The 13,553-nt window shown below is 42.0% G+C and overlaps 3 protein-coding genes across 5 annotated transcripts; all 3 read right to left on the bottom strand.

The window, feature by feature from the left end:
* Window positions 1-3,391: 3,391 nt before the first annotated feature.
* On the bottom strand, window positions 3,392-4,791 carry s100a10b (S100 calcium binding protein A10b). Its single transcript, XM_083644653.1, has 3 exons — window positions 4,700-4,791; window positions 3,791-3,946; window positions 3,392-3,660 (listed from the first exon to the last, which is right to left on the bottom strand). Exons 2-3 carry the CDS (start codon window positions 3,929-3,931, stop codon window positions 3,499-3,501), a joined length of 303 nt encoding a protein of 100 aa, XP_083500779.1. The 5' UTR covers window positions 3,932-3,946; window positions 4,700-4,791; the 3' UTR covers window positions 3,392-3,498.
* An 845-nt stretch (window positions 4,792-5,636) lies between these two features.
* Window positions 5,637-9,095, bottom strand: krtcap2 (keratinocyte associated protein 2). 2 transcript variants are annotated; one of them, XM_083644635.1, is made up of 4 exons: window positions 8,973-9,095; window positions 8,163-8,378; window positions 7,103-7,169; window positions 5,637-6,229 (listed from the first exon to the last, which is right to left on the bottom strand). In XM_083644635.1, exons 1-4 carry the CDS (start codon window positions 8,974-8,976, stop codon window positions 6,109-6,111), a joined length of 408 nt encoding a protein of 135 aa, XP_083500761.1. In that variant the 5' UTR covers window positions 8,977-9,095; the 3' UTR covers window positions 5,637-6,108. The 2 variants fall into 2 exon arrangements, with proteins under 2 accessions (XP_083500761.1, XP_083500760.1); XM_083644634.1 differs by having other exon boundaries at window positions 8,163-8,381; window positions 8,973-9,085.
* A 952-nt stretch (window positions 9,096-10,047) lies between these two features.
* Window positions 10,048-12,922, bottom strand: tmem107l (transmembrane protein 107 like). 2 transcript variants are annotated; one of them, XM_083644618.1, is made up of 5 exons: window positions 12,774-12,922; window positions 12,510-12,577; window positions 12,316-12,416; window positions 10,936-11,032; window positions 10,048-10,636 (listed from the first exon to the last, which is right to left on the bottom strand). In XM_083644618.1, the coding sequence occupies exons 1-5, from the start codon at window positions 12,858-12,860 to the stop codon at window positions 10,567-10,569; spliced, it is 423 nt and encodes a 140-aa protein (XP_083500744.1). In that variant the 5' UTR covers window positions 12,861-12,922; the 3' UTR covers window positions 10,048-10,566. The 2 variants fall into 2 exon arrangements, with proteins under 2 accessions (XP_083500744.1, XP_083500745.1); XM_083644619.1 differs by lacking the exon at window positions 10,936-11,032 and adding an exon at window positions 10,763-10,859.
* Between the last annotated feature and the right edge of the window lie 631 nt (window positions 12,923-13,553).

Genomic DNA, 13,553 nt, shown 5'->3' with positions numbered 1-13,553 from the left:
ATCAATGCTGATACTGTATGTTAATAAAGATACTGTCTGTTAATAACATGCTTTGAATTCCTTAGCCCCGTTCACACACCATACGCCAAAGCAACGCTCAACCTAAGCCCTCGTTCACACAGGACGCCCAACGTAGCAGAGCTGAAGCTTGAGGCAGGCACAAGCTGAACTGATGCCTCACCGTTCACACAAGAAGCCTTCTCTTTTCCTCTCAGCGCCTCCTCGGCGCGCCTTGAACCCACCCACAACTCCCATTGACTTCATGCCTGGCAGCTTCAAGCTTGGAAAATAAGACTGAATCCTGAACGATCGCTTGAGCAAGGCGTGAGCGTGGCTTCAGCATGACACGCACGCGGGTGTTGTGAACGGCCTCGCCTGTTAACAAGGAGGCCTAAATGAAACTTGTGGGTTCAGCGTAGGTTGAGCTTAGGTTGAGCATTGCTTCGGCGTATGGTGTGAACGGGGGCTTAGTTTTAGCTGCAGTGTTCTGTAAGCAGACCGGATGCATGCAGCAGATCATAGAACGCTCATCCATAAGAGACTTGAGACTTGACTTGCCCATCAAAGACTTGAGACTTGACTTGGACTTGCAAAAAATGACTTGTGAGCATCTTTGCTCTCGGCCCTCCATGATGGCACATGGTTTACCCCTCATCTGAGGTACATATCTAGCAACAATAGTTAACAGCAGTTTCTATAGGTCAGTCTCCACTTAAAAATGATATATAAATGATATAAATTATATATAATACGTCCATAGACTATACATACTGCACCCCCCATAAATTATTTCAGATGAATATGTCTCAATGCCCTAATTGTACATTGCCCCCTGGCAACTCCTGGAACTTTTGTACATGGTCTTCTCAGCTGTGTCTTTATTTTGGAGAGAAGTAGCCAGGAAGATGTCTGCAGTGCTGGGTGTCACTGTCCCTTGTTCCCCTGTTGTTGTTGTTGTTGTTGTTGTTGTTGTTGTTGTTGTTGTTGTTGTTGTTGTTGTTGAATGATTTGACTGGGTTGAATGTATCTTTGAGGTACAGGCGTTGGCTGTTACTAGGCCTTACTGTTACTAGGCCTTACTGTTACTAGGCCTTACTGCCACAAAAAAAAAGGTCGCCCAGAGATGGATGGCTCCTCATACTTTGCCTTTGGAACAATGGATATGTTCCGTTGTGGACCTGGCTGTCATGGTGGCCTGAATGCATGTAGCTAAAGTTGAAAATGTTATGTCTTGGAATACTTTTATAGAAGCCATGCGTGGGGGCCATGGGCGTCGCCATGATAGCTAGGTTCCCTTTTTTTCCGGTAACACTTTATAACAACGTTCAGTCGTAAGTCATTTATAAGCCTTTAGTTAATGATGAACTAACCATTTGCAAAACATGAATATACATTTGTAGATGATTCATAAATGTTATGTTAACATATACAAATGTGTTGTAAGTCATCTATAAACCTTTAGTAAATTAAGTGTTCCTCACCTGTTGTAAATGATGTGTTAATTTACAATTCATTTACAAGGCTTTCTGCATCGCCTAATCTAAAGTGTAAACCATTCATGACACATAAATGTGTTACATACAAGGAGGTAGCTCTGTTTGTCAAAATTGAAGCCAATGCAGAAGTGTCCTCTTTGCCTGCAGGGGGCGACCCATTGGTTTGTGGACTTCTGTTTTGAAGCCTCAAGTATGGCCTCAGTAAACACTTTCCTAATGAGTTTATGGTCTCAATCGCTAGTTTCAGACTATGTTGTAGTTTTGGGGCGTGATTGACAGGTCGCTTGTCCCTGATCACACAGCTCGCCGATCACGGACCAATAGCAAGCCATGCTCTGTGGGAAACCTCTGGACTTGTGTCAAGATCTAAGATGGCAATGGCCAAAATGCCATAAGTGAGGCGTTAAAAAAAAACAGAAGTCCACAGACCAATGGGTCGCCCCCTGCAGGCCATTCAAAAGAATGCAGGTTTAAGTGCACTTCCGCATTGGCTTCAATTTTGACAGAGCTACCCCCTTGTGTGTGAATGGTTTACACTTTAGATTAGGGGATGCAGAAAGCCTTGTAAATGAACTGTAAATGATTTACACATCATTTATAACAGGTGAGGAACACTTAATTTACTAAAAGTGTATAGATTACTTACAACACATTTGTGATATTATGTTAACATAGTATTTATTAATCATCTACAAATGTATATTCATGTTTTGTAAGTGATTAGTGCATCATTAACTAAAGGCTTATAAATGACTTATGACTGAACGTTATTATAAAGTGTTACCTTTTTTTCTTTTCCTTTGTTTCTTGCTGTTGGGCATATTGCTGTGATGAGCTCATTGTGTATGTGGGTTGGTGGGTGGGGTCCTGCGGGGAGGGGGGTTGTGTTCCTGAGTGAGTTTGTGTTTATGTATGTATTTGTATTTTGTGTTCTTTGTAGATGTTTGTGGCTTATTGTGTTTGTGTTCTTTGTAGATGTTTGTGGTTTTTCTTGTATGTTTAAAAAAATCTATTTCAATAAATAATTGACCAAAAAAAAAATATAATGTGTATTTAGCTACTTTTTGTACTTTTGTACGGTTACAACTGGCACCTGTGAATCCCACCCACAGTGGGTTGACTACACTTGGAATAAGGGCTGCCCAGCCTAGCTGACAGCCATAGCTGTGTGATGTGTTACACAGACATGTGTACTGTAGGTGAGGCTGGAAAGAATGACAGGAATGAGCAGTTTGGCTTTTAAACTGGAGGTGGGCCATGAGGGAAATACCACCTCCTCCAAAAACCACGGACCTTGATAACTCCCAACAAATCTGGCCCTGATGCTGGTATGCGCTGACGAGGCCAGACAATAGTAGAGTGTAATGCTTATTTGGCATTATTACAGAGCACATAACAGCATTGTAGTGCAACTGCATTAGGCCTTGCAGCACACACACAAACACACACACACACACACACACACAAACGCACACACACACACACAAACGCAAACACTCACACACACACACAAACGCAAACACACACACCCATATCACATTCCCATATGAAACGGTTTACTTATGGCAGTAAAGCTCTCTGTAAGAGGTATGTTATGACAAATACTGGCTCAATGGTACATCAGAGGATTTATGGATCAAATAATGTGCATCAGATGTGTACCCATCACTGCACCCGTGGCTTATTTTAGAAGTATTTCACTAGATTTGCCAGAGATGAACAGATGGATGGCACAGATCACACTAAACTAGGCTCATTCCACCTCCTATACCAACTCATCAGAACACAACCACAAAGCAACTCCTATTTTGTACTCAACAAGCAAAACAAAAGACATATTAGCCCACATTAGTTCAACTATTGAGACAGAGACAAAAAATCAGACACAGCTGAAATCATGTCAAAGTAATTTTTTACTTGTGAAACCATACACATTTACCAATATTTTCTTATTCTAAAAATGTCCCCAACCCAATCTTATTATCGCCATAGTATGTGCCCTTCACTTCTTGGCGGTCTTCTTTGCGTGGAGCTGGTAACACTGCTCACAGGCGATTGAGAGTCCAACGACGAGGGCCACAAATTCTTCAAAGTCCACCTTGCCATCCTTGTTCTGGTCCAGATCCTTCATGATCTTAGACACTGCATCCGGGTTTTTCTGGGTCTGAGAGAGAGTAAAGAGAGAGACATTGGGGTTTGGGGTGGAAGGTTATGTAGTAGTGATGAGTTACAGAAATATGATTGAGGGGTACCAGCACACTGAGATTAAGAGAGGAAATGAGACACCTATATACCTTCAGGAAGGAGGCTAGCTCTGTCTCCATGAGTTTTCTCAGCTCCTTTTTGGTCAAGGTCGTTCCATCGCCATCTTCATCAGCATAGCGGTGGAACACCATGATCATGGACTCCATACATGTCTCCAGCTCAGAAGGCATGGCAGCAGACGGGTGCTGGAAGGAGGGAAAGACAAGCATGTGAGGGGAGGAATCCTGTTGGAAGACTGCAGACATTATAGGCTGCATAGTTGGTTTGCTAGTCACACTTTGCATTCAATTGAGCAGACATCCTGCTACAATATATATCCCCAGACAGTTCCAAAAGGTAGTAGCCTGTATGTGATCCAAAACCAACAGCATTGTTAAGAGAGGATATGGGTGTTGGTTTCTTGGCACTCAAAGCAAATTCTTTTGATATTATTAATTTTCTGGCACATGAACTTCCTCTTATCTCATGGCTTTCACTCCCCCCACTCTGTTCTTTCTGTCTGATTTTTTTTGCTGGTGAGATTGAAATACAAAGAGAAAGACAAGGTCCAAGTAAGTTTAACTTTAGCTTTGATGGAAGGACTGCAAATGGAAAGCGAGTTGCAACTTGTCAGAATTGTGAGAAGTTCTACCTAATGCTGCAAAAATGTCCAAGCCCACCAGAGAGAGAGAGGGGTGGGGGGTGAGAGAGAGGGAGAGAGAGAGAGAGAGAGAGAGAGAGAGAGAGAGAGAGAGATAGAGAGAGAGAGAGAGAGAGAGAGAGAGAGAGAGAGAGAGAGAGAGAGAGAGAGAGAGAGAGAGAGACCGTTATGAATAGTAAATGGTACGCATCTATAACAGCGGCTTTATAAGGTCCGGAAGCTAAAAACAGAACACGATCGAGGCAACAGAATGAAAACGGTCAATTAGGGGAAATAATATAAAACACGCTGAACTTACCAGACGACGAAGGAGAAGAGTGCCGGTGGGATTCAGGGAAGGGCGCAAGGACGGCTGGAAAAGTTTATTCAACAATTTATAGTCAGCGAGGCAACGCCCATGATGATGAGAGAGGAGGAGAGAGAGGGAGGGAGGGAGTGAGTGAGTGAGAGAGGGGGGATAAGTTCGCTGAAGTATAACTGTGTACATATTGTCCCTGTCTATAGCCTATAGCCATATCACGTGTCAGTGTCACGCAACATACGGAGCTTTGGAAAGTATAGAGTAGCTGCTACCTATAGCCATGCCCTATGGGTAACACCAGCAACATTCGCCAATGCTTCTTGGTGTGTACAATCACATCAGTTATTTAATCACTATTGTGTATAACAGTCCCCTCCCCTCCCAGGGTCAGAGTGGACTAACTGCTCTCCCATCAACACAAATGTCAAGCTTAAAATCAGTGTCACTGAAAAAATCAACACTGGGGAATTTGTTGCGATGCAGTATAACCTATGCCGTTCTTCAGGATACACTTGTTCTGAACTTTAAACCAAGCAGGATCATGCCTGCTCTCTCCCATATCATTGCAATGTGTTGGCTTTCTTTTATTTTGGATCGGCTTGTCATTTTACACTGTATTTTACATTTCTTATTTTGTCTGCTTACTTTAACAGTCGGTCTCTGTGAAGCGTGAAAAGTGCTATATTATTATTATGTTCCCATGCATGGGATCGGTCCAGTAGAAGAACTATAGCAGTGTCTTTTCCAGGTCACCTCGACCACAGCTGTAAGAAGAGAGTTACTGGCTTTCTTTCCCCATCCTGATTTTCCCAGTTGTTCCTGGGAGTGAAGCTGCTGTCCTTCCAGTCACAGGCCCATTTAGGTTGCACCACACCCACTTAAATCAACACATTCTATGTATTTAAACTAAATGAATTTTGACAGAACACATTCATAGTCTTTGAAAGGGTTTTAATTACAAATCAAGCTTAACAAAAACAACAAAAGCATTGTTCGTCCTGATGAATGTACAAATGTAATAAATTGATGGACGTATATGAATCTCTATGCAACCAGTTTGAAACAAGTGCTGAGCAAACAGTGATGAAAGGAATGTAGGTACGCATTTTAGCTTGGTTGTGCTTCCATGTTTGAGATGAGCAGTCAGGAGAGGAAACAGTGGAAATGTAAAAGGCTAAGAGCTTGTTAGGGTTGCTGAAACGCACCGCTAAATTTACCTGCATAGTGATTTTCCAAGTCATCTTCTCAAACAAGTATAGACTACACAAAAAGGCTGAAAATCGATCTGTAGGGGCATGGATATAAGAGATTGTTAAGACAAAACATGTGAAGTATCTGATGTGTTGTCATTAATTTGGCCATCAGCTGCACTGGGTGATTGGATGCAAAGTGATCTGAGTGACTGCTCAGTTCTTCCTCTTGCCCTTGCTGGCTGCCTTGGCCGGTGTTACTGCAGGAGCAGCTGCTTGATAGAGAGCGGCAGACACTTTGTTGATGTAGTAGAGGGCAAAGAGGGAGAATATCAGACTGGAGGGAAGAATGACAAGGCATAAAAGAGAAGAAAGGGGGGGCAGTTAGTGACTAGCCTTTCAGAAATGTCTTCAATCCTGTAGATCAGTGGTTCTCAAACTTTTTTGGCTTCAGTACCCTTTCCCTGATTTCTGAATCAAAGTACCCCCTTTACCCGACTACAACATTTTGCTTAGAAAACGGCAAGAGAAAACTATAGCATATGATGCAATGAATGAACGATAACCCACCTTTTGAAGAATACAACATTACAAAATAAGAAACAGAGTGAAAGAGTTTCAATTAGTGTCTCCTGAGTACGGTAGATTTATTTTAACATTTCATTTATTTTCACGATTTATTCTTACATTTTTCCATATCCCCCTTTCTCTCAAGTGCCCCCTGTAGTACCTCCACGTACCCAGAGGGGTGTCCAAACTGTTTTAATGGGGGCCAGATTAGAGCATGTGAAAATGCCGGGGGGCCAGCTGCTTCTCACATCATATGGGTTATAAAATAATAAAAAATAAAAAAGCACATACAATTGTACTCTAAGTATTTTGTTTACCATCTGAAAACAGTTAGTTCTGCATGTGCTGTTCCCACTTGGTGCTTGTACAAACTGTATGATTGTGCTGTCCTCGTTAGGTGAAGGGAAAAAATGCAAATTGAACTTGCTTGATTAACCAATACTGCGTGAAGGGCCGCATATAGTATATTTTGAGAGACAAGCCGAGGGCCACTTAAAATCTGTCCGCGGGCCGCAGTCGGCCACAGGGCCGGACTTTGGACATGCCTGCACTAAGGGTACGCGTACCTCAGTTTGGGAAGCACTGCTGTAGTACAAAGCTGAAGTATGCATTTGTGATCTGTGGAGGTACTATTACTCACCATGTGGTGACACATACGCGGTGTACCAGACCAGAGGCAAACAGTGAGAGGCACAGGCACACCCCGACTGGAAGAGAGAGGGACAACACATACAAAAGAATGAGACAACGTAAGCACAGTCGTGTCGTCTCTGTTTGCACTGTTATGTTATGCATGTCTAGATTTACATGCACACAAAAATCCTTTAATGTTCAAGATATTCACATACTCTGTTATTACCATGGTCCATGTAATCACTAATATTTAAAAAGTTGATGAACTCCTAAAATCAGAATATGAATATAGCTTCCATGGACATGTTGGCATGATCAAAAGATACTGATGAATGAAAACACCTTGTCCCATTTTAGTTTGTTATTATTGGGGTGGGCATAAGCTTGATTCCTGTAGTAATATTCAGAATATTCTGTTTCTTCATGTATAAGACTATTAGTAATATGAAGATGCATAAACAGTATTCCCTAAATAAGGCCTTATCCAGAATTAGCCTATGTGTCCATAGGAAATGTGTTTTTCAGATCGGAATGCTTTGGAAATCATGTCCAGAGCGCTTCCAACGTGCACAAACCACAGCGGAAGGAGCGCACCTGGCTTCTCAAATACACGTGTCCTGTCGACACAGGCCCTTAATGAGCTATTATTCTGAATTATATGAAGAATATAAAAGCAGTAAAATAACTGTTAAGGAAGACTGAGACTCATCCCACACCATATCATGCGAGAAATTTTAAAAGGCTAAACAACATGTTTGCTAGCCAAAAAAGAAAAAGGACCAGCCTATTCACCTTATGTAGCCCCGCCCACTTGTGTTACGACTTCCTCTTCAAAACACCGGCTGTTACACCTGGTCAAACCAGAGATTGTTTCTCTGGTCAAAGCTAGTAGTGAGTGACTCACTGGAAGCAGGCTGCGGGGATAAGCTCTGCCACAGGAAGTGTAAACACAATCGGTTCCGATTGTGTTTACACTTCCTGTTAAGTCTCTCAAGCCAGACTGTCTCTTCTACATAAGGTGAATAGACTGATTGCATCAGTTTGATTTCATGATTGTCACAACTTACTCTCTGGAAATATCTTGGCTTGGAATCCCTTTCCAAAGATCAGGTTTTCCAGGTTATTGAATGCAGTGAGGGAGCAGATGAAGAGGACTGAGCCCAGGAAACCTCCCAGGATGGTGAGCCACTCGGTGGAGCCCAGCTGCTTACTGAACATCTGCATCCCAGCAAACACCAGCACTGACAGCAGACTGGACAGCACCAGAGACGTGCCTGTGTTCGCTGCTATACCAAGTACAAACACATGACATTAGGTTCCATCTCTCGTTTAACACATGCTTCTGTCCAAAGCCAATTTATAAGACTAGTAAATTGTGGTAACATCAATCAAGTGAATATGATGATACAACTGAATTAACGACTCTTCAGTTTGAGCTGAAAGAAAATCTGCTACCATTTAAGTAAGAACATCATATTAAACTCTGGGAATGCATTCAAATATAAGTGAGTTTCCCCTTGCAGAGATAATCTTTTACGATTGCTAGGTTGTAACATAACGCCACGTCAGTGTACGCACATAAACGTTTCCGACATAACCTAGTGGTGGCTGCAAGTTGGCAAATAAACGTTAACTCAATTCCGTAGGTCTGTCGCTGTACATACACACCAAACACTGTCAGTTTCAGCTCTCTATTATACACTTTGCAGGGTTGTACAAAATAGTCAAATGTGCTGTTGCAATCAGTTAGCCGGCTAGTGTTAGCGAGCTAGCTTGAGTTGCTGGTTAGCATGGTTCTCAACGGTAACGTTACAATATTTTATTATTTAACTTTGCCGTGTAAGATGGCTTGAATGATACATTTACTTGATACATACCCATCTTTTTCTGTTAGTGTTTGTATTGAAATTGAGGTAAATCCGATTCAACTTCGTTGAGCCAGTTAACGTTAGTTATTCGGCTCCAGGAACTAACAACAACTGCACCACCCGGACCAAATGACAGGTGGCACCAGTGGGCGGAATCATGAACATTTTATGTCGATCCGCCCCCCCCCTCTCTCTCTCTTTACAGCTTGCACAACTATCAATGCTTGCACATAATGCATGACACATACTTTGACAATAATGAGCACAGTGCACAATGCATGGCATACATTCATACCAGGTGGATAGGTTAAATGAATAATGAAAATAAAGTAACTAAAAAAGCTAACATCACATTTTGCTTACATACATATTTTAGTTAACACAAGCCATTAGTTTTTATGGGCTTTTTATTGGTACAGTACAAGGATTAATTGCCTTTACGTACTGTTCAATATCTTCAAAGAAAAAATGTAAATCGGGGCCCTTGGTTTGTAAACTTACACTTATGTACTGTATGAAATTTGGCTAGAATAATCAATCGATTTATGATATATGCATTTTCCTCAGATTTCCTGTCAAACAAAGAATCTGAAAATATCATGGGAGCTCATAAAGGAAAAGATGGGGCACAGTTTCTGGAGGAACTGAGCAAAAACAATAATTTATATTAGATAATCCATAAGTTTCTCGAGAAAATGCTTTGCAGGGTAACACGTGTAGAATTCTATAGGAAACCTCTCTAATCTTATTAGTAATAAAGTATTTGTGACTCAAGGCAATGACCAAACTTTTATCCAAGGAATATTCTGAGCAAAGTTACTCCATTCTGTAATGACAAAAGGCTTTGTGAGAACCTCAGTCTGAAGTCTCAAACAGAGAGTGAATCACTTTGTTATCATTCCTACAGGATGAGAAACACATTTTCCTACAAGTGTCAACAGGATTCAGGAACCTCCTTAGTTTAGGGACAGGGCCAAAAAGCTTCAGAGCAGGAAAAGAGACAACCACCACGTTAAGAAAGTACAAATGTATTTGAAATGACAAGAACATTGCAAGAAACAAATACATTTTCGACACACATCAAAACTAAAGCAAGCCCAGCTAAAACTAAACAATGAAAAACAACAATAAAAAAAACATTCTGGACAGTTGGTGACATGTAGCCGGTCCTTTGATTTTTGATGTTACAGTAGGCTAGGACAGTTTCTATCTAGCTCAGTCAAAATCACATTTTATTTACCCCCCCCCCCCCCATTTTCTCCCCAATTGTACTTGGCCAATTTCCCTCTGCTGCCCCGGTCGCTGCTCCACCCTCTGCCAATCTGGGGAGAGCCGTAGACTAGCACCATGCTTCCTCCGACACATGTGCAGTTGCCAGCCGCTTCTTTTCACCTGACAGTGGGGAGCTTCACCAGTAGGACGTAGCACGTGGGAGGATCACACTGTTCCCACCAGTTCCCTTCCGCCCTGAACAGGCGCCCTGCCCCTGACCAACCAGAGGAGGCGCTAGTGCATTTTATTTCATTTCTTGGTACATCCACATAGCTAGATATCTATCTGTATGCTGGGCCAGGGAGCCACACCATGTTTCACACAGTGTCTCTTAAAGTGGCTTTTTCTTCAGTCCAAATACAGCAATAAATAGAAGAAACTCCATGAATGCAGGGAGTACACTGGAAGGAGAGAAAGACACAGAGAATGTTAAGACATTCACAGCCATAGCACATACACAGAGAGTACGTGTCTGCACTTGTTTTGGTTCTCACTCATTCACCCCACCCCCTCACATACGCACCAACCTGCAGAAGGCAAAAATAACCCAATATGTCCAGCATTCCCACTTCTGAAATACATAGAAAGACAAGGAGACCGAAGCGCTGCAGTGGACAGCCAGTGCTGGGTGAAACTTCTGTCAGGAAAAAAACAGTGTTGGAGAAATGCATACCTACATACAGTATATATACGCACTGACCTGCAAATGGCAAGGATCCACCAGTAGATGTCACACTCCCATTGCTCAAATAGAAAGAAAAGCAGGGCCACTGAGGCACTGGCATGGGCTGCTGTCGCTATAGTAGATTGTAGTCATGGAATCATAACCAAAGATCAGATTCCCTTATTCATAATGTAGCCCCGCCCACTTGACCCGTTTGTGTTACGACTTCCTGTTCAAAACACCGGCTGTTTTACACCTGGTCAAACCAGAGATCTTTTCTCTGGTCAAAGCTAGTGACTCACTGGAAGCAGCCTGCGGGGATAAGCTCTGCCACAGGAAGTGTAAACACAATCGGTTAACGATTGTGTTTACACTTCCTGTTAGTCTCTCAAGCCAGACTGTCTCTTCTACATAAGGTGATATTCTTAATACATAATTCGTACAGGTTTTTAAGAGTAAAATTCAAACACTTTTCAAACACCTTTAGAGCGCTGAGAGCAGATGGTCGTCATCATGACGCGAAGTGGAGCTGAATGGAAAAACGTCCCTTTTCATTTGGAAAAAAATGGATGGAGATGGAGCCCATGTCAGTCAATCTAGCTCCGGTCCACTCCGTGGCTTCTGACGCCATCTGGTGTGAGATACCAGGAGACAATAACTATGATGACGGCGGGATTGTTTCATGTCAGGTATTAAAAGATTTTTGGTTTGCATGAGTGATTATATAGATGAAACACCAGATTATGTTGAAAATTAAGCACTTTTCAATGAGTATTCAAATTCAAGCATATCCTAACCTTGAATACATGGTGGTTAAAATCAAGCATTTTCCAAAGACTTTTTCAAAACTTTGTACAAACCCTGTTAATATATCTTAATCCTGCTGCTTCACTTTGCAACAGATGTCTGATCAGATATTAGATCTGTACCAACAGACAATTTAGCTGTGACTAATTCACTGGGTGGTATTGCAGCATTTCTCAATAAGGGGCTGAAATTAATCCATATCTCAAATTTTTTGCTACTAGGGCTAGGGTGGAGACTGGAGATGATGTGCCATGGATGCAGTTATGTAAATCGGCCACTCCACGGGCTCCCAAAATTGTGACTGACAGACATACACCGCACACCCACCTAGGCACCATCGGCTCATACTACATCACAGTTGCTCGAGTGACATCACTGATTACATCACAACTGCCTGAGTGACATCACAATCGTGACAGACACCGCCGCCAACCACTTGGCCAATTAACTAAAGAGAAGAAGAAAGATGGGAAGCTGGTATTGCAGATGCCAGCAAGCACTATTTTAGACGGAACGACATCTTTACTATTGAGATCCAGAGCCATCTGATTTGTTGTTGACTTCTGTATGTATATAATGACTACATTAATGAGTCAATGTAAAGGATACACAGGAGACCCTGGCTACAGTTGAACATGGACACGCCAGAGAAGAAACCAGCCAGCTCTACAGCGAACAGGCCAAGGGTGACTGCCAATGCAACCACCAACCTGAGACAGAGACAGACACATGTATTTGTGTTGTGTGTCTGTGTGCGGCTGTGTGCATGTCTGAGTACATATGTGTAACAAACTCTGTCTTACTTTGTGTCTTCATCTTCGTATTGTTGTTGCGTGAAATCCAAAGGCAAGCAGGCTTTAACGTTATTTTCCTGTGAAAGAAAAGGTCACAGCTCAGGTGACTAGAATGTAGATGACAGACTAAACTGGGGTTCAGTGATGAAATGAGGAGATAGGTGATATGAAATCTACACATCAGATTCAGTTCTGAAAAAATACACGGGATATTTAACATTAAATTAACATCATATTTAAGAGTAGGTAGATTATATATTATGCTTTACTTACCCTCGACCAAAATATTGTAATAACAATGACAAGGTGGGCTGTGATGGTCAGGAACCGTGCTGGGACAAGGCTGCTGACTGCGGACATGGCCTGGCCAGGCGGGTGCTGCTAAGGCAGTTGTGTAGAGCGGATGTACAGCGGATAAAACATTAGAATCTACCAAATGTAAGTTAACGTAACTGACGCGCTAGGGGCAAAACATTTCTAATGTAATGGACAACAGAGAGACATTAACGTTATATGACGAATTATGCGAGCCAACGCCAACAAATTGCTCGATTGCTCGAGCTTTAACCAAAGTCCCAATTTAAGACAGTAAGGTTATAAAATGTATCTGGTTAAGCTAATAACCAGTAACTAGTTACCTCGCTACTAAGTAGTTAAATAACTACAACGATGCGACTCCTTTGTTGTTGCTACTAGCGTAAATGGTTGCTACAACAATTTAATGCGGGGTGCGGCCTTAATTACTGACCGGTTTCATCATGAACAACTATCAAAGGTTCCGGAGACGGATTTGCAGAGCACTGCTTCTAAATGTTTCTTCTTACGTAGTACTGCCATCTAGCGGCGAGATCTTATTCAGAGGAATTGATTTGCAAATTCATTATTCGGCAGTAGGAAAATAAATAAATATATAAATAAATAAAATAAAAATAATAAAATGAATCGCTCTTGTAACACAATAGCAATGACTGTGAACAGAATACATAAGGCTATAGCTTTCGTTAGGCAATGCGGCTGTGATAGACAGACACTTCCAAATCCCCCCTCCCTTCC

This window comes from Poromitra crassiceps, assembly GCF_964638095.1.
Source record: "Poromitra crassiceps genome assembly, chromosome: 1".
Classification (NCBI taxonomy): domain Eukaryota; kingdom Metazoa; phylum Chordata; class Actinopteri; order Beryciformes; family Melamphaidae; genus Poromitra; species Poromitra crassiceps.
This window is presented reverse-complemented; position numbering and strand designations above follow the sequence as displayed.

What these genes read in the sequence shown, in the direction of transcription:
- s100a10b (XM_083644653.1), bottom strand. Translation starts at nt 3,931, where the DNA reads ATGCCTTCTGAGCTGGAGACATGTATGGAGTCCATGATCATGGTGTTC. An exon ending in AGCTAGCCTCCTTCCTGAAG is followed by an intron (nt 3,661 to 3,790) that starts GTATATAGGTGT and finishes ACTCTCTCTCAG; the next exon opens with ACCCAGAAAAACCCGGATGC.
- krtcap2 (XM_083644634.1), bottom strand. An exon ending in AGCCAAGATATTTCCAGAGA is followed by an intron (nt 7,170 to 8,162) that starts GTAAGTTGTGAC and finishes TCTCTCTTCCAG; the next exon opens with TCGGGGTGTGCCTGTGCCTC. An exon ending in CGCGTATGTGTCACCACATG is followed by an intron (nt 6,230 to 7,102) that starts GTGAGTAATAGT and finishes TCTTCCCTCCAG; the next exon opens with TCTGATATTCTCCCTCTTTG.
- tmem107l (XM_083644618.1), bottom strand. Translation starts at nt 12,860, where the DNA reads ATGTCCGCAGTCAGCAGCCTTGTCCCAGCACGGTTCCTGACCATCACA. An exon ending in TTACAATATTTTGGTCGAGG is followed by an intron (nt 12,578 to 12,773) that starts GTAAGTAAAGCA and finishes TTTCTTTCACAG; the next exon opens with GAAAATAACGTTAAAGCCTG. An exon ending in CTGTAGCCAGGGTCTCCTGT is followed by an intron (nt 11,033 to 12,315) that starts GTATCCTTTACA and finishes AATCTACTATAG; the next exon opens with CGACAGCAGCCCATGCCAGT.